Source organism: Lactuca sativa, chromosome 3 (assembly GCF_002870075.4).
Source record: "Lactuca sativa cultivar Salinas chromosome 3, Lsat_Salinas_v11, whole genome shotgun sequence".
NCBI classification, from domain to species: domain Eukaryota; kingdom Viridiplantae; phylum Streptophyta; class Magnoliopsida; order Asterales; family Asteraceae; genus Lactuca; species Lactuca sativa.
The window spans coordinates 54,328,963-54,349,950 of NC_056625.2; the positions used below are offsets into that span (position 1 = coordinate 54,328,963).

The 20,988-nt window shown below is 37.3% G+C and overlaps 1 protein-coding gene across 1 annotated transcript; it reads left to right on the forward strand.

Moving 5' to 3' along the window:
- The first annotated feature begins 8,777 nt into the window (after positions 1–8,777).
- On the forward strand, positions 8,778–9,884 carry LOC111914411 (transcription factor MYB58). The gene is made up of 3 exons (XM_023910156.3): positions 8,778–8,947; positions 9,032–9,161; positions 9,268–9,884. Exons 1-3 carry the CDS (start codon positions 8,815–8,817, stop codon positions 9,761–9,763), a joined length of 759 nt encoding a protein of 252 aa, XP_023765924.1. The 5' UTR covers positions 8,778–8,814; the 3' UTR covers positions 9,764–9,884.
- Positions 9,885–20,988: the final 11,104 nt, after the last annotated feature.

The following is a 20,988-nucleotide window of genomic DNA, read 5'->3' on the forward strand; positions in this document are numbered from 1 at the left end:
GTCCGTTTTACATCAAGATTCTGGAAGCGGTTTCACGACGAGATGGGTACTCGTCTTCATTTCAGCACCGCTTTCCACCCTCAGACGGATGGGCAGAGCAAGAGGACGATTCAGACTCTCGAGGACATGCTCAGGGCATGTGTTCTAGACTTTGGTGGCAGTTGGGATACGTATCTTCCGTTAGCGGAATTTTCGTATAACAACAGTTATCATGCGAGCATTGATCGACCTCCCTTTGAGATGCTTTCTGGGAGGAAGTGTAGGACCCCGATTTGTTGGGGCGAGGTCGGTCAGTGGGTCGTTGGGAGCACAGAGGTGGTGCTCAAGACGACCGAGTTGATTCAGTAGGTCCGTAGTAGACTGCAGACTGCACAAAGTCGGCAGAAGAGCTACGCCGACAGGAGGCGTTCAGACTTGGAGTTTCGGGTGGGCGATATAGTCCTCCTGAAGGTCTCACCCTGGAAGGGTGTCATCAGGTTTCAGAAGAGGGGCAAGCTGGGGCCCAGGTTCATTGGTCCTTTCAGGGTTTTGGCCCGAGTGAGTCGGGTTGCTTATCGGGTGGATCTTCCTATAGAGCTTAGCCAGATCCACAACACTTTCCATGTGTCTCAGTTGAGGAAGTGCTTGGTGGATGAGTCAGCAGTTGTTCCCCTAGAGGATATTCAGGTTGATAATAGCCTGAATTATATTGAGAGGCCGGTCGCGATTCTGGACCGGAAAACAAAGACCTTGAGGAACAAAGCAATTCAGTTAGTGAAGGTGCAGTGGCAGCACCAAAAGGGGTCTGAGTGGACGTGGGAGGCTGAGGAAGAAATGAGAGAGCATTACCCGAAGTTATTTGCAGATTCAGCCGCAATAAACTTCGAGGACGAAGTCTGAGACAAGTGGGGGAGAATTGTAACGCCTCGTCTCTGGTATGTTGCTTCCGTGGCATTTATTTAGAAGTTTTATTGAGGGACTCGGCGAGTCTATGGCCTGACTCGTCGAGTAGGGTCGAGTTTTCGTGCACGTGTTAGTCGGCGAGTCCATATTCGGGACTCGGCGAGTCTGCCTGCCTGGAAGAAACCCTAAATCCCCGGGTTGCTCACTATTTAAGCAATGCTATGTGCCCCAAACTCGCCTCCTTCACCCTCAGAGAGCTGTGAGAAAACCCTAATCCATCCCTTATTGTTTTAAGTGCTTTTGTGTGTGGATTTTGAAGGCTTGAAGAAGAAGAAGAAGAAAGGAGCAAAGAGAAGAGGTGTAGAGTAAAGATCCAAGGGCAAATTAGAGTTCATTGAGGTATTCTCGGATTCCTTCTGTTTTATGCTTTAGACCTCCATTAGAACTCTTCTAGGGCTAGTTTGATGCATTTTCCAAGCCTTATAGTTGTATGGATGCCTTAATAGGTCGAGATATCCCTAGATCTGTTCATTTAGGAGTTGTAGAGCCCGGATCTATTGCCTTTTTGAAGATGCTTTGCATAAGAACCCTAGATCTAGCCTTTATTATGCTTTTTGAGCCTTAATATCTTCTTGGTCGCTTATGGGCACGTAAAGATAGAATCTTTACATTCTAATCGAGTTAAGGAAGCCCAGATCTATAAGTTTCAAACGCTGGATTCAAGCAGAATCGAGTTTAGAGTAGCTGCATGGATGTGACTCGGCGAGTCGGATGAACGACTCGGCGAGTCAAGTCGCGAGTCCCGTTTTTCCCCTTTTTGAGTGATGTCGAGTGGAAGCCTGTGAGTAGTAGAGTGGACTCGGTGAGTTGGAGGGCAGACTCAGTAATGGAGGGACTCGACGAGTTGTTCATACAACTCGGCGAGTCCAAGGCAATCTTCTTAGCTCAAGAACAACTCGTCGAGTTGTTCATATGACTCGGCGAGTCGGATGAAGATTGTCTGAGTTCTTGGATCGAGAGGGTACTCGTCGAGTCGATGCCATACTCGACGAGTAGCCACGATTAGGGTTGAGAAGTGAGACTAGAGACTCGGCGAGTCAGGTCAACTGTGGGTTGACTTTGACCGAGAGAGTTGACTTTGACTAAGGGTAAAAGAGTCATTTTACCCCAGTGCAGTGTTTAGCATTTGATTGAGTGTGTTTATGGACTTGTAGCCGGGGAGATACCGGAGCAGCAGCAGTTAGCTTCCAGAGCCATTCACACAGCAGCCAGTTCACGAGGTGAGTTTCCCTTCAGTAGGAACGGGTCTAAGGCCACAATGCCGGCTCGTTCAGTTAGCCGTAGTTTCTGAACTTCGGTCCAATACAGTAGCTAGTATGTTTGACGCCTTCGTGGCTCAGACAGGAGTTATGTGTTTATGCTAGATGATATGTTATGCTATGCCGTGTTCAGTCAGATTCGGACTTCGGTCTGATGTAGGGGACGGGGAGTCCCAGTTAGCTTCGGACTTCGGTCCGATGTAGGGGACGGGGAGTTCCAGTTAGCTTCGGACTTCGGTCCGATGTAGGGGACGGGGAGTCCCAGTTAGCTTCGGACTTCGGTCCGATGTAGGGGACGGGGAGTCCCAGTTAGCTTCGGACTTCGGTCCGATGTAGGGGACGGGGGTCCCAGCCAGTGTCGGACTTCAGTCCAATGTAGGGGACAGGGGGTCCCAGTCAGTGGGCAAGGCCCAGTATGTGTTTTTATGTATTGTATGGTATGTGGTAGTTTGGGGAGCTCACTAAGCTTCGTGCTTACAGTTTCAGTTTTGGTTTCAGGTACTTCCGCAAGCAAAGGGAAGAGCTCGGGATGATGGCATCGCACACACCATAGCTTCAGTTTTGTCCTGGGAGTTGATTTAGTGTTCTTGATATGTTTGGATACAGTTGTTATACAGTTTTTCTCACAGTATTTTATTATGGTTTTTGAAACACGCAGCATATGGTTTTATTATGTGATACTCAGTCTCGTGGTTTTGTTATAATAAAAGTCGAAATTTTTGGGTGGTATTTTTGGGTTGTTTCAATTGGATTGGAGTGAGGTGAGTGTGAGGGATAATTTTGGCCAAGTTTTTTCTTTGCTAGGTGCTATTTACAGGTACAATGGGAAAGAACAAAACCATTCCTGCGTCTCATGGTTCCTCCCGTGAAGGTCAATCATCGTGATCAACCAAAAATGTTTCCGCGGAGCATGTCGATCGTGGTGGTAACCTTGTCCTCACTAGTGTACAAATCAAGCAATTCATGTCCAACCTCCAAAAACGTGCGATCCGAGCCATAAAATTTTACCAACGGGATTCGATGATCCACCTTGGCCTTGACGATTTCTTGCAACAATTGTTCTTCAACATACGTTGGCAAGATTACCCAGCTCTTTCTGCGCGCACATACAAGAAACCCACACTTGAGTTCCTCTCCATTTATGCATAGGATGACACGGAGGGGGTGCTCACATTCAGACTCCAGGGTCGGCAACACCGACACCCATACGAAACCCTCAGCACTATCATGGGCATATATGATGTCAACAACACCGACATCTATAGTTATCAATGGACCCAATTCAAGAGCTTACCCAAAGTAGAGTTTTGGACTCATAGCACTAGTCTTCCAAACTTCAATCCAAGTCACCAAAAAGATCTTTACATCATCCATCCTTTTTGGAGAATCTCTCACCGGATCCTTACAACTTCAATCTTTGGTCATCACAAGCCAGGACAAATAAACATAGTCGAGCTATATTTCCTCTATTGCATGACTAGCCGCTGTTGGTCTTGCCCCGGTTTTGCTACCTTTTTCTTGGATAAATGTGACCGCATACGCACGAAGACCACTGGCAACATTTGCATTGGAGGCCTCATTACCCTAATTGGTTTGGGTATAGGCCTTCAATTTCCCAAGTCTGAGTATGTGCCAGTAGATGAACCACCTCTCTACCTCCTCGACTGCTTCGCTCTCACCCGGATGGAATTATTGGTACCTATCAACAATCGTTAGCACTCTAGGCTCAATCATGCCAAGGAATCAGTTTACATCTTACCTAATATCAGCATATCTGCCTTTACCACTAGTGATCCCAAAACTTGGTTCTTACGTGAAGAGTTACACGGTGATGATGATGAGATGCAAGTCGACACTAGCAATGTTGATAGCCCATTTGAGGTCGAAGACCATTATGACCTCCCAATCTGACAACTGCCACCACCCTCTTATGCTCAGCCTTTAGGAGCACACTTTGATCCACAACATGAGTTCTAGTCCTATCAACAACACAACGAGCCCGAGCCCGAGCCCGAGCCCGAGTTTCCTCTTGATATATACATTCAGCTTGCTGCCTTGCACCTACAGGTCAACTGAAATACAGCAGTCATTCGGCGCATAGAGGAGCAACAAGCTCACACAAACAACTACATAGAGGATCTTTGGCATCATTTTCAGACTGAAGGTGGTTACCGTCCTCGCGGGCCTCCTCCACCTTGATCCCGGTACGATGCTTCCTTACTCTCATCCTAAGCATTGAGGACAATGCTTAATCTTAAGCTTAGGGTGAGGTGTTCTTATATTTTATTTTTTATTGCATTTAGGTTGTATATTGTTGCATTTAGAGTAAGCCATTTAGGTCATTCATAAAAAAATTGCATAAAAATTCAAAAATATTGCATATTTTATTTCTTTCTTTTCTAATTTTCATTTTTCTAGATGCATTATTGTTTAAGTTCATGCATTTTTGTTCTCTCTTGTCTTCTCATCCCTACAGGTACCATAGCACTGGGTCATAAGTATTGAATCATAGATTGGTCCCGGGTCTTGATATGGAATTCCTTGTATTGGATAAATGGGACACGTTTTGAGCCTCACAGACCACTTTGAGACCGCTTGTGTGGGGGTCAGATGCAGGTAGCTTGATTGGGTCTAGGTGAGAAGGGATGTGGTTGGTCAAACCGATATGTGCTAGAAAAGATTAGCTTGGTAAGGTATTTTGAATATATTGAAGACTCGCATCTTAGTTTTGGGGGGAATACCCCTTAGTACTCCTGAGTCTTGTTCGAGCCTTGCTTAGTTAGATTCTCACCACCTTTTTAGGATAGGTCATCATTTTTCTAGGGGTCTAGAGTAGATAGTTAGATAGATTTTGCTCATCACACCTTGCATCGAGGTGCTTGATGAACTTTGAAACGGGTCCCTAATTCACATCTTTTAGGACCAAGTTTTTTCAATAACACCCATTTTTGAGTCATTCCCCACCCTTTTTAGTAGATCTTGACACATTATCAATGATCATTAGGAGTTCATGTTAGCCTCTATCTATTACTCCATTTTCACTATTGGGGTCCTATGTTACATGGTTAAATTCCTTAGACCTTCCATAAAGAAAACACAAAAAAATGAAGAAATAGGAAAGGTGAAGACAAAAAGAAAGAATGAAGAATATTAAAGAAAGGCAACAAAACAAAGAAGAAAATTGAAGAAAAAGAGCAACACAAAAAGAAGAACAAGAATTCAAGTTCAAGACTTCTCTTCTTAAAAAAAGTAAAAAAAAAATCGAGCTACAAAGAGGCTGAAAACCAAATAACATAAGTTCAAGATTAAAGATTTAAGTTGTTAGGTTTAGATTTAGGATAAGTAGAATTTTTAAATTGTTTTTATTTTTTGTGAGGAAAGGCTATGACGATGAGACGGTAGATTGTAAATGACAGTACAAGGGAAAAGCCTCTGAAACCAGATGTTTGCCCAGAGGCCGTGCTTCAAAACCCTATTTCGTTATTATACACTTTAACCTGACAAATGTAGGAATCATTGTTTGTGAAGAAGCGTCTTCCCTTCATGCATTATGATCTGCATTGGTGATTTAAAGTGCCCCCACTGGGCGCATCCTCTGTTTCCTTTGTCTTGCACACCACGACTGCATCCAACCGTGATCTATTCGCCCATCAAGTGGTTCGAGAATGTGGTTTATGGCTCTAAAGCGGAGAACATTTTGAAGATGCATAGGGCCCATGAAGGACTGATTCTGACCATGTTGACTAATGTTGGCCAAGTTCTATAGTATCTTTCTTTTTCCTTTGTAGTTTAGCTCATCCCGACCTCATTTTAGTCTTGTTCTAACTTGAGGACAAGTTAGGTTTAAGCTTAGGGTGATTTGATAGCTTATTTTATTTCATTATTTTTATTAGTTTATTTTAGTATTGTTAGCTCTTTTTATTAGTATTGCATTGTATATTCTTTATTTTCTTTATCATGGATTGTGTCGGGTACTTTCTATTTTGCATGAGATATTTTGCAGGGTTTTGGAGCTCATTGCGGTTGCGGTTTGATTGGTGTGGGCTTAGTGGGCTTCTCGATGCATTATTGGGCTTTACGGATCCATCAAAGGAGATTTGGGCTTAAAATGTTGTAGATTTGGATGAAGTGGGCTTTTGAAGATGGGTCATGGATTTTTATTTTGGGCATGAGCTATCCATATTTAGAGCTTGAAGGTAATTGGCCAATTTCAAAACATGTGAATCATGGAGGGGACCAAGGGAATCTTGGGTAGTGGAATGGTTAGTGGAGACAAATGGACCAATAGCATTCCAACAACACTTGCGAGGGTGGAATCTCAAGCGCGCGGGTACCCGCGCAATTGCACACTTTTGTGCATTTTGGTCATTTTGTTTACCATTTACCTTGGGGGTTGGATCTTTCAGCAACAACTTTGATTTTCCACCATTAGAGAGCATTAGAGGCGATTTTGGAGCTTGGATACTCATTCTTCTCATCTTTCTAATTAATTGGTAGATTCTTGATGCAAAAACACTTTTGTGATTGTTATTTTGTTGCCATGAGTGGCTAATTTCTCTATTTTGGTTAACTTTGGCTAAAATCCTTGGATGTTTGTGGGTTTTTTAAGGATTCATGCTTAATTGTCATTTATCTTATGTTTATGATTCTAGTTCATATTTCTTATGCTTGTTTAATATTTTGATCATGAGCTTTGTACTTGAATGAACAATTGTTGGTTTATTTCTTTTCTTTAGCATTGAATCACTAAATTACTTAGAACAAGGGCTTTATGATGGTAGAAATCATCTCTAGCTTATGAATCATAAATCCTTTATGGATATGTAAGCATTGACATCCTCTAGGAATTGTGGATTCCTTCATTCTTAAGGCTAATCAAATTCTTGGGTTCAATTGCTTCAATTGGATCCTTGATTTTGATTAAGAAGGTGTGTTGTGGGCTTTCCCAACTTCTATACTACCTATGAGGAATCTAGGCATATCATGTTTCAGGATTGCTATAACTAATTTGGGATGAATGATAAGCTTCATGTTGAATCCTAATGATAAACACACAAATGTTCATTGTGTTGAATTGTCTTGGTTAACCAATTATCTCCAATATTTGAGCATCTCACCATCTTGCTAAATTGCAAGCTTTTTAGTTATTCAAGTCTTTTAGTTTTCAAGCAATCACAACACCCTTTTTAGTTTTATTGTAGTTAGTTTATTTACACTAGTTCTATTGGATTGCATTGATTATTGAATACAACCATTTCCCCAGGATCGATACCCCTTTTTACCATTATATTACGTTTTATTTGCAAACAAATGGTGTAATTTGCTTGGTGGATTTGACATCCCACCGGTGGATTTGGAAGGCGAGGTGTGACAGGGTACTTAAAAACATACGTTCGTCCCCAACAATGGTGGTAGATACTATTATGTCTCAGGTGTTCGTGTTGATCAAACATAAGCGAAGGAATTATAATTACAAATGGGTTGATTGCAGTGGCAGATCCACAGTGTAAGAAGGGGGGTCCATGGACCCCACTTACAAGTTTATTCCAGCCTCCATTTTACTAAACCAACCCCTCAAAAATTCATCTTTTGCTAAAATTATACCTATTGGCACGCACTTGTGCTGAAAAAAAAAAAAAAAAAAAACTATTTTTGTAGCATTTTTAACAGAAAAAACTCTCAAAAAATCTCAAAATTTCTGATTTTTTCTACTTTCAAATTTTTGTTTCATTTTTTTATATAAGATGGACCCCAGTAGTAAATTTTTTTAGATCCGCCACTGGTTGATTGGTCAGTTTCTCCTTTTATCTATATGTAAACTTTTGTGCTTATTCTCGTGTTTTCCTGTGCCGTCTAGTGACTTGTTAAGCGGACGGTGACGGGGGCTTTTAATATATTTGTCGGTTCCAAAGAAAAATATCGTCAATAACAACGAGCAAAACAATAACTATTACAAAAGTTAAGGATGACAACTAGATGAACGGAACTTATTTCTTTTTTATGTGCTTTTTTTTTTCTTTGGCGGTGAAGAAGTCCCAAATTCTCTTAAAAATAATATTTATGTGTCTATTTTTTCAAAGCTGTTTTCATACGAACCCTAATCGATTCTATATATAGGATATAGTACTTTTGCCACGGATCCAGTTAAAATCTGAAGCAGTTTGCATCAGAGAAATACTGAACCAATTTTCACCTTAGTCCAGGTTGGTTTAAGAGACCAATTTGCTCAGCTCTACCGAGTAAAATTTAGTAGAACTTGTTCGAGGCTGAGCCCATGTTATCGTCCCTTGAAAAATGAACACTAAAATAAGCTTAATTCAAAGATGACGCGCATAACTTTTTGCGGTCCCTCCATCACTCCATCCATATTTTAATCACAAAGTTGCAGAGCATTTTGCATTTTGCATTTTTCAACATTAAAAAATTTTGTACTTTCAACAGACAACAATTCTTTTATTTTATATGGTATAAAGAATGAATTTTACTCCATTGGAACACGTTCTTATTTCTGGATTAGCATTATATATATAAGAATACTAGCCTTCGTAAACTTAGTCCATAATTTATCGTTGCCATCAATATCAAGAGAGAGAGAGAGTTGGAAGAGATAAAGATGGCAAAGGCACCACGTTTTAACAAAAATGGAGTGAAGAAAGGTGCATGGAGTGAAGATGAAGACAATAAGCTAAGAGCATACATCCAAAGATACGGCCATTGGAACTGGCGTTTACTTCCCCAGTTTGCTGGTATTAACCACTTACCATGTTCTTGAAAGTTCACAAATATATATATGCATGCTTACTTAATGTTCTTTTAATTACCCATGTTAGGTTTATCTAGAAGTGGGAAGAGTTGCAGGCTTCGATGGATGAATTATCTCCGCCCAAACATAAAACATGGAAATTTTACAAAAGAAGAAGAAGATATCATCGTTGAGTTACATAACAAGCTTGGCAACAAGTAAGTTTTAATTTTTTTTAAAAATGAATTTACATAACACTTGAGCACAGAATATTGGACTTAATTTGTAGTGGTTTATTTATCATATTCTTGTATTTAATTGCAGATGGTCAGAAATGGCAGCGTATTTGCCGGGAAGAAGTGACAACGAAATAAAGAATCGTTGGCATACACATTTGAAAAAACGATCCCAAATAGGCCAAACAATGTTACAAAGTGAACACGTTGGGAACCAAAAACCAAATCATGATATAGAAAATCCTGTCGAAAACTCAGAATTAGAACTTCAGCACGACTTGGAAATTTTATTGACTGAATCACCATTGTCTTCTTCAAGCAGTAGTTTATCGTCATACTTGTTTAATGGATCAGATTCAGGAGCTACAACTCAAGTTACACCACAACTTGTTGATTACAAACGGAATTTTTGGACGGAGCCTTTTTCATGGGACATTGATAGCATCCTATCATCAAGTGATGATAACTTTTTTTCACCTTCTAATTTATTCTACCCCGTTTGTTCTCAAGATATGATCATGGATGAGTTTTTATCGTCATCGTTGGATTCATATCTTGAATACAATGACCCGTTCATAAACTGAAGACCAAGTTTTATTTGCGACTTTAAATTCCTTCTCTTCTCGACATTACAATAAAATGTTTCGGTGGAGTTATAGAATTTGTGTAACTGGGTTTAATTAGCGAATGCCTCTGTTACTATGATTCTACTCTAAAATGTATGTTACGTACTTATCAACTTTTGGCATATATTCCATCCAATTCTTTTAATAATTTGTTGGCAATTTTTATCGTTATTGTGTCAATAATCCACGTCTACGTATGCAATATATCGCTATCAAAAGGAATATTAATTACTCATAATAAAAATATACTTATAATTCCCCAACGTTTACAAATAGCTTATTTATTTATTTATTTTCTTGATGTAGTACCCCACCATTGCTTAATTATGTCGCAATCCAAACACCAAACCACTCTCTTTCTCCCGGCCGATCAAGAAAAAAAAAATCAATCTAACCTCCTTACATTTTAAATGAAAATGTGCTGGAATGTAACCTCGGGACCTTAACGTTACCATAGAATCGACCTTAAAAACAATGATATTTGAACAGATATTTTGAGTCGAAACTTTTGTTGGGAGTCGCATACTTTTCTCATTAGGTTCCGAAATAAGGATTAATTGATTTATATTGTTTTATCAAATTAAATAGTAGGTTAAAGATCAAAGGCATGTGGGATTCTTACAGCTCCTAGGGGCTATGTAGATCCACAATTCGTTATTACCTACATCATAACAAACACACACACATGCAGAACTCTAAGTTAAATCAACGTGTAGGTCTAAAATCCTGAATACAAATAGAGCTAAACTATGTATTATACGTACAATTTTCAAGTGTACTTGTGAACAGTAACTCAATCGGCTGAGTAATTTTTTTGGCGGCTGAACACTGTTCATCGGTTGGGTTTTTACCCTTCATAGTCTAATTGTATTTTTACCGGCTGAGTTTTTGCTCTTCAACGACTAATTATTTTTTTACCGGCTAATTAATCTTTTATTTTTGGTTGATGGTCGGCTGTTGTGTTAAATTTTGGGTGATCGGAATTGTTGGGTGTTACCGTCTAGGTAATCAGAATTTTTTGTTGGAATGGTGACCTGTTGCACACATATTCTCTTTGTAATAAAATAAACACTGTTTTGATAGATACTCAACAACAACCTAATTACTGTCTTTTATATATATATATATATATATATATATATATATATATATATATATATATATATATATAGAGAGAGAGAGAGAGAGAGAGAGAAAAGTTCATATATATCCAACAAATATTGTGTGAATGTAAAGACCAATTACAATTTAAGAAAAAAAATAAAATATTAATTAATATGGCTATAGTTAACTGTAGAAAATAATTAAAACATTTAATTTCTCACCCCTCATGACTGCTTTCTGATCATGTCTCTTAAAGAGAGAATCTTGTAAAGCTGAGATGTTGAATATGAGGGAGTTAGGTCTTTTTCAATTGAATCACTAGTCTACTTATTCTCACACGAACGATTACTTTAGGGGAAGACAACAGTTTCTGTTTTCTTCATATTCAGGATGACCTTTCTACCCCACTACTAATGTGGATTACTCTTATGTAGGATAGGTAAGGCACCCAGTATAATTAGCTAGTTTCTACCCATCTCTCTAGGTATCAGTTACATATTAAGAAGCGAAATAAAGTCCTCCTTCATTATCTATATGAAAATCAATATTCAATCGGAAAAAGCATAATCATGGTTAAAACTCATACGATAATTATCAAGTAGGTCTCATATATATTCTTTTCCTTTATTAATTGTTTATATAAAAAAATTATATTCACTAACGTCAATTGATAAAAGTTACACGAGCCTAAACTATTTTGCCTTTACATAAATAAGAAAAAAACAAAAGGAATTTATGAATTAAAATAATAATTTTAGGGATTTTGTTTCTCAGTGTGGTATTTTTTTTTATTTTATATTATTTAAGAATCTAATCACATTCTTGTAGAATATGTTTAGTTTCTTTTTCTTTTGCAAATCTATAATATTGATTTATAATTTGTTATTAATGCTGAAAGAATGAATTGTGAAGTGAGAACTAACTTTTGAACGTGATGTAGAATTACAATTTGTTCTTTAAGAATAAAAATCTTAACAAAACTGATTATTAAAGAATGGAAAGCAGAATTGAAGTGGTTTTTGAGAACAGAGATCGAAATGTTAATTTTGATTTCAAATGTAAATCTTCAAATATATTATCTATTTTTTTATCATTTCAAAATGTTAGTTACGCACTTGAAATTAATGTCTTATTCTTTAAGAATGTTAAATTATTCTTCAAGACTATCAACTATGACATCTAATTAATGTCTTATTCTACAAGAATTTCTAACAAAAAATGTCATTCAAAATCATTCTTATCATCAAGCATGGAGTTTTAATTAATAAATCGATTCTTAACGATTTTCATGATATATATATAAAAAGTTTTATTTAAAAAAAATGATTCTTAATGTTGTATCAACCATAAGAATTGTTAAAAGATTGTAATTCACAAGCACAAAAATGACATAAAATAAGCCACAACAATTAACTCTTAATTATTTTCATGATCAGGAAAAAAAATCAAATATTACAGGTGGTGAAAAAAGAAAATCTAATTTTTAAAGAAAGAAATACATTTCATGTTTTTTTAGCAATGTATAAAAAACGATTGCAGTACATAAATAAAAACAAAAATTTAAATTTAAATTGATATCCCATGAAAATTTACCTTCCATATTTACTTTTTAACCATTATTATAATTAAATAAATGCAATTATATAGTAAATGCTACCACACGTTAATAATATGTACTATCATATCCCAACCATTCATTTCTTTTAATCCAATAGACAAGAATTAGGTATACATTCATACAATATTTGAAGTTCACATTTGATCCTAACGCTATATATATATATATATATATATATATATATATATATATATATATATATATATATATATATATATATATATATATATATATATATATATATATATATAGGTTGTAAAAAAACGTTCGACGTTAGCTTGTCGGTGGACTGGGATCAAGAAATTAATCGTTTAGGCGGAGATTAATCGGGGACCATTAATTGTTAATTTATTGAATTTTAAAAAATTAAATATGACTAATATCATATCAAAGTTCATAAATACCACTAATATGATAACAAAATAAGTTCATATGATTAATACAACACTAATCATGCCTAAAATAGTTTCCACTTAAATAAAACTTCTTCAAAATATTAAAATTTAATCGTTTTATTATATTTCACTCATTATGTATGCATATATTAATCACTAGGCGTCCTCTAATCAGTCGAGTAGCACTTAAAGATTAATCGGAATTAATCGGGACCTAGTCGGGATTTTTACAACAGTAACATATATATATATATATATATATATATATATATATATATATATATATATATATATATATATATATATATATATGTTTCAACCGTTACAACTATTCAGATACCAATAGTTACTAAACTGCCATAACTATATCTATTAACTGCCATAAATACTTCATTCCTAACGGTTCTAATGACTAGCTTAATTCTAACACTTCCCCTTAAACTAGACATTAGCAACACCCACATTCTTCTTTAAATGATTGAATGCTCCAACTTGCAAAGACTTTGTAAATATATCGGCAACTTGATCTTTTGAGAAACAATATTCAGCTTCAATTTCTTGATCCGTTACTAACTCTCGAATAAAGTGAAACTTGATCCTGATATGCTTACTTTTTCCATGAAAGACGAGATTTTTGGATAGAGCAATGGCAGATTTATTGTCACATAAAATGCTAGTTGCTTCCCATTGAGGTTGACTTAATTCCATCATAACTGACCTTAGTCATAAGGCTTGACATCCAGCAATTGACAAAGACATATACTCGGCTTCTGCAGAGGAGAGTGCCACAACGCTTTATTTCTTTGATTGCCATGAAGTTGCATCGGAACCAAAATTGAAGACATATCTAGTGGTGCTCTTGCTATCTCCTTGATCTCCTCCAAAGTCACTGTCATTGTAACCTTTGAGTTCAAACTTGTCTACTTTTTCATAAGTAATTCCATGATCCATTGTCCCATTAACATATCTTAGAATTCTTTTCCCAGCCTCCCAATGACTGATCTTCGAAGATTCCATGAATATATTGATTAGGCTTACAACAAAAGTAATGTCTGTTCTTGAAGCTGTCAGATACATGAGGCTACCAACCAAACTATTATCATCAAGTTGTTGTTAATGTGACCCATTTTAAGTTTATATATTATTTAGCAATATCATTCTATAATGTATATTGGGCATAAAGATATTTCATTAGTAGGATTATCCTTGGATGATACTATACTCACGATGATGTCCCCGTCCTCAAATCTCTTCCAAGCATAGTGGTACTTTCTGAGTATGTGCCTTGAGTTACCATGGTCCTTATGTTACTTAATCAACGCAATTGCACCCTCGTTATCACAAAAGATCTAAATAGGTTCTTTTATGTTCGGTATAACTCCAAGATCGCCAATGAAGTTATTTAACCATGTAGCCTCATTTTTTGCTTCACTAGTTGAATGTCATGCCATACATGACCGATCCTATAGTAGAAGCATATTAGACACGACTCATTATTTCCAGTTCCTCATCAGTAATGGGTGATTGGTCTTTACCGTTTTTTTGTGTCATGTTGCATATAAGGGTAGTCTTAGATGTTAAAATTGGAAGTTATACAAATGATTGATCTTAACTCATTTTTTAGGCAGGACTTTACACCACCGAGTAGGTTGAACACCCCCACTACCTATGGCAACTTCATCTTCGATTAAGGAATGACTTTCATGGATTGACAATAGTCACGGTTCTACTGCAAAGAAGTTAAAATTAGAAGCTATACTAATGACATCTTAGTGGTTTATATGGAGATACCTGAACTCTTTGATGTTTGATGGTGCACAGATTAGAAAGAAAAAAAAAATAGTCTTTTTGATAGTATCGGTTTACAGTCTTTTCGTGGATGAATAATAGATGTAGTTAGGAATGCTTGACTTATGTGCCTATTGTAATTGATTTGTTTTTTAAGTTTTAGCAAATTGCTAAAATTTGTGAGTATATGAAGTTATAGTTGGTTAAAAAAAACTCAGACTTAATACTTTATTATTTTTGCAAAGTCGATGTAGGCTTCATATGAAATAGGATTTTGACAAATTTTATATCCTCAGTTGCGTCTCGGAGTGCACTACAAGTTTCTTTTAACAACCTTTGGCTAAAAACTTATAAATTTTCTATTATAATACAATATGTACAATGATATACATATTACATTGCCACAAACATCGTCGTTTTACGATTTAATTTTACCCTTAAATGTATTTAAATTAAAATCAATAAATAAATAATCTAATAAAACATAGTTTAAAACATTAGATTCGTTACTCAAAATCTTTTTTTATCTTGTTTATATGCCAATCACATGAAATGACATGTTGCACTAAACTAACCAATACTTAATAATTAAATGAATTCTTGTACCTCCGCTAAAATATCTCTATCTTCCTTCAAATTTGTTTCTTCTTCCTTGCTCTCATGTGTAGACTTGTTGAAATCTTTGGGTTTGAGACCCGGAGAAATTTTATTTTCCTTCTCTAACTTGAATTTAATTTAGATTTAGAATTGGGTCATTTATACAATCAAGCTATCTAACTATCAATTCAACCGATAAAACCACTTAACTTATTGATATGATTATTCAAATTCAAGTTCTTTGGATTGAGGTGCCCAACAATCATATAACATATAAATAGAAATTTCTTTGATAGTATGCACTTGTTCGAATCAGAAAAATCAGATAAACTAGTCGAATTCCAATACGACTAAATCCAAATAACCTAAATAAAAAAGGATCGAACAAATTGTTAGGTTGCCTCAAATTATAAACCCACCTCGTGGTATTAGCTAGGGTGAGCATTTTGGCCCGAAAATCAAAATCATACTGAACACCAACTAGAACCGAAACGGCGCAGCACCAAATATCATTTCTTGTTCAAGAATGGATTTTATAATTTCCTGGATTTCAGATTTAATCAAAAACACAATAAAAACAAATATCAATTTTCTCTTCATCTTTATTTCATTGTTATCTCCTCTGTATCCACTCTTATCTTCTTTGTATCCAATCTCCCTTCCATTCTATTCTCTTATAAATTAGCACAGATACATACAAATAGATTTATATTGGCTTAATTGCATTTTTGATCGACACCCTAAATAGAAACTCAATGAGGGCAGGGGAGGGCCATGGCCTTTGTTTTTTTTCCCTCTAAGCTCTAAGTGCTACCGTATTACATATTTAATATTATAAGTAGTTCATTAAAAAAATTCAATTATAAGCAAAAGCCAAAGCACATCATCTTTTAGAGTTAGGAAACTCTTTATTTATCTTATTTAAGCAAATTGGTGTGATGCCTTTCTTTTATTTTATTTTAACACCACGTTTCCATTATTTTTAATCTCACCAGCTATGTGGGATTTACACCCACTTCCTTTTTATATCTCATTTCTTAATTTTGTATTTTTTCATCATCTCAATATTTTTTTGATCTATTAATGATCATATTTCTATAATATAAATAATGCTAATATAATAATATATAAAGAAAGCATACGAATCATTTTCTTGGAAGTATGTAAAAAGTTCTATAAATATTCTTTAAGCCATAAAAAAACAATTTTAACAAAAGATTTAATTTAAATTAAAGAAATTTATTTTAATCAAAGATATAATAGTTGTGAGAAATTTCAAGTTATTTATCCAATCATGTTTTTGAAGGATTGGTTTCGACCCCTTAATTCCACTGCTCGTGCTCATGTTCTGATCATTGCTTTAAATATTAAAAAAAATGAAGATATTGATTTCACATCCTTAATAATTAATGATTTATTTATTTTACTTATTAGTGTGGCTAAATTGACAACCCTTATACATTCATAAACAATTTTATTAAAAGTCTATCTATAATAAACTATTTATAACTTATTTTTTTGGAAAACAATACAGATTCAATCAATAAAAATATCTTAAAAATCAAATACAAAAAATAAATGTTTTTTTTAACAAACCTTATTATAAATAGCACACATGTTTATAAACCATTTTATAAGTATCCAATCACAGCTGTAAAGTTAGAAGTTTAATCATTCAATTTTATATAATTTGTTAATTGTAGCCGTTTTGTTTTGTACATGTTATTTTCATCTCCTTAACTTTCTCTATTTCATAAAATATATTTTTACCTTCTACGTTTTAAAGCGTTACTTTCACATTATCAACTTTGAACTTTACAATATGTCACTTTTATCACATTCATTTTATAAATTTTCGTATTTATTATTCGTAATATATATAATTTGAATTTTTTTAATAATTTGGTCCGTTAACTTAAAAGACTAATTTTTTTTATTTGCTTTTGTTATATATATATATATATATATATATATATATATATATATATATATATATATATATATATATATATATATATATATATATATATATATATATATATATATATATATAAAAGGTGGTCAACGTTTTGACGTATTCAAATTCGAGTTTGTTACGTTTCAATTTAATTTTTTTTTTATTTTGATGCTTATTTGTATACATGTTTCCTCTGTATAAGTTGGGTCGTATATAATACGCTTTTTACTATTTTAACATTCCTTCGTTTTGGTATAAATTCTATTTTGTTTACTATTTGAAATTTCCATAATTTAGTTATAAATTCAATTTTATTAACGTTTCCACATAAATCTTGTGTATGTTTACGTCGTTTTTTTATCTAAATGTGTAACACCGTAAAATTTAAACAATTTTTCACTTTTGAAAACCATAAAATATCATTTACAATCATTTTAAACACATTGTATCAGTACAAAACCCCAAGATCAAAATATATAAACTCCGATGTGCGTGTGTACAAATTATGCCGACGTCTTCCCGCGCTCATCACTGGTATCTGAAACACATAACACAACAACTGTAAGCATAAATGCTTAGTGAGTTCCCCAAAATACCGCATACAACACATACGCCACTCGAGTCTAAAATACGACCCTCCGGTCGATATGTCTCAGCGGGACCCTCCAGTCCCGTAGCTCGTTGGACGCTCTGATCCGGTCATAGCTCGTTGGGCCCTCCGGCCCGGTCTGTATCGTTGGACCCTTCGGTCCAGTCTATAACATCATACAACATACATATAACACATAGCACATAATCTCATACATAACACATAAGACCCTCTAGTCCACATATCATACCACTCTAGGTAACGTATAGTGAGAAGACTCACCTCAGGTGTCTCGGTAAGTCTCTGACTCGGTAGAAACGTGATCTAGCCTCTGCCTAATCACACAAAGTAAATACTCTCATAAATACCACTATACTCAACCCTAAAAGTCAACAAAAGTCAATGGTCAAACTTTGACCCGAATCGTCGAGTGCACTAGGGCGACTCGGCGAGTCTACACATGTCCACTGACTCTCTTAGTCCCTCTCTTGGCACGTCGAGTACTTCCCCTGAATCGACGAGTCACGCCTGGCATGAATCGCGGGGCCACCCCGACTCAACTCGCCGAGTCTCAAGAACAACTCGGCGAGTTCGGCCTTGAACTCCAGTCCCCCTAACTCTCCCTGACTCATCGAGTTATTCCCCAATTCGGCAAGTCTACTCACTGGGTGATTTACGGAAAACCCTCATCCTACTCGCCGAGTCTGTTCTTCGGACTCGGCGAGTTCATGCCATGCACAAACTCCATAGGTCTCCTGAGGTCAGATATGTTCCATACATTCATAGATCTGGCCTTCCCAAGCATGATAATCACGTAAAGTTCAGACCTTGACACTCATATAACATCTAAATGGTCTAACTTGGTGATTTAGCCTCAAAAATGACATCCCAAGCTCATAGCTCCCAAAATGACTCATAAAGCTCCTAGGGTTAAGGTCTCTAGACCTCTTTGGGTCCAGATCCAAGACATAGACTCAAGAAGGGACCAAATGCTCCACTTATTCAACCTCTAAAAGGGTTAGAAAACCCTAACACTAAGAATCAACACCAAAACTGAAGAGGGTCCGAGAAAATACCTCAATATGGTCTCTAAGAACTCAGAAATCACCAAAATCGCACCCCCTTCAGCCTCCTCTTGCCTTGGTCACCTCCTTCTTGCAGAAACACCAACAAAAGGATCAAGAATGGCCTCTCCTTCCTCACAAACGCTCTAGATCTCTTAGGGTTTCTCTCTGGGGGTTGGTGGCCGCAAATGACGGCCCTAAGGGCCTTTAAATAGGTCTCAAACCCTGGAAATTAGGGTTTCATTAAACAGCATGGACTCGCCGAGTCCACTCATGAACTCGCCGAGTCCAGTTGTAAACTCGGATACGAATCCGCGACCATACTCGGCGAGTTTAGACACCAACTCGCCGAGTCTCCTCACAACTTCCAAAAATAAAAGAATAAAATATAATACCTGGGAATCTGGATGTTACAATTCTCCCCCACTAGAATCAGACTTCGCCCTCGAAGTCTCACTCTGCAAACAACTCCGGATGCTGCTCCCGCATCTCACGCACCAGTTCCCAAGTTAACTCTGACCCTTTATGATGCTGCCACTGGACCCGGACCAGGGGCACCTCCTTGTTCCTCAAAACCTTGATCTTTCGATCCCTAATCGCCACCGGTCTCTTAACATAATTCAGGCTCGCATCCACCTGAATATCTTCTAATGCCACCACTGCCGACTCGTCGGCTATACACATTCACAGTTGCAACACGTGGAAAGTGTCATGAATCTGACCCAACTCTGCTGGTAACTCCAAACGGTAGGCTACCCTGCCTACCCTCACGATCACCCTGAAAGGACCAATATATCGGGGCCCCAACTTTCCCCTCTTCTTGAATCGAATCACTCCTTTCCAAGGAGAGACCTTTAAGAGCACGAAGTCTCCGACCTGAAACTCGAGCTCGGACCAGCGTCTGTTCGCATAACTCTTCTGACGACTCTGAGCGGTCAACAACCTCTGTCTGACCCGCTGGATCTGCTATGTCGTCTGAAGCACAATCTCGGTACTACCCATCACACGTTGCCCTACGTGTCCCCAACAAATAGGGGTCCGACACCTCCTCCCATACAACAGCTGAAAGGGTGGCATGCCAATGCTCGAATGATGGTTGTTGTTGTAAGAAAACTCTGCCAAGGGCAAATACGTGTCCCAACTCCTGCCGAAATCTGACACACATGCTCGAAGCATGTCCTCAAGCGTCTGAATCGTCCGTTCACTCTGCCCGTCAATCTGTGGGTGGTATGCGGTACTAAAATACAGTTTCGTTCCCAATTCCTCATGAAACTTCTTCCAGAATCTGGAAGTGAAACGTACATCTCGATCTGAGACAATCGAGATCGGCACTCCATGCTGCGATACCACCTCTCTCACGTACATCTCTGCCAACCTCTCCGCGGAAGAGCTCTCACTGATGGCCAGGAAGTGAGCACTCTTCGTCAACCTGTCCACAATCACCCAAATTGCATCGACACCCCTCGCGGTCCTTGGCAATTTGGTGATGAAATCCATGGTAATTTGTTCCCATTTCCACTCGGGAATCTCTAATGGCTGCAGCTTACCATGTGGACGCTGGTGCTTGGCCTTAACCCTGCGACAGGTCAAGCATCTCTCTACAAACCATGCGACATCCCTCTTCATACAGGGCCACCAATATTCCGTTTTCAGGTCCAAATACATCTTAGTGGCCCCGTGATGGATCGAGAATTTCGATCAATGAGCCTCTTCCATCAAAATGGTACGCGTTCCGCCCACGGACGGTACCCATATCCGACCCTGATATGTCATAAGCCCCCGGCTATCGGTAACGAATTCCGTTACCAGCCCGACAACTCGCTTTCTCTTCTGGATTTATGGCCTCACAGCCTCAGCCTGGTCCCCACGAAAGCATCCAACACCGGGGTCATCACTGTCAATCTCAAACAAACATCTCGCATTGGGGCGCCCTCTGCCCTACGGCTCAGTGCATCGGCTACAACATTAGCCTTGCCCGGGTGGTACAGGATTTCACAATCATAATCCTTGAGCACATCCAACCATCTCCTCTGGCGCATATTCAGGTTGGGCTGATCCATCAAATACTTCA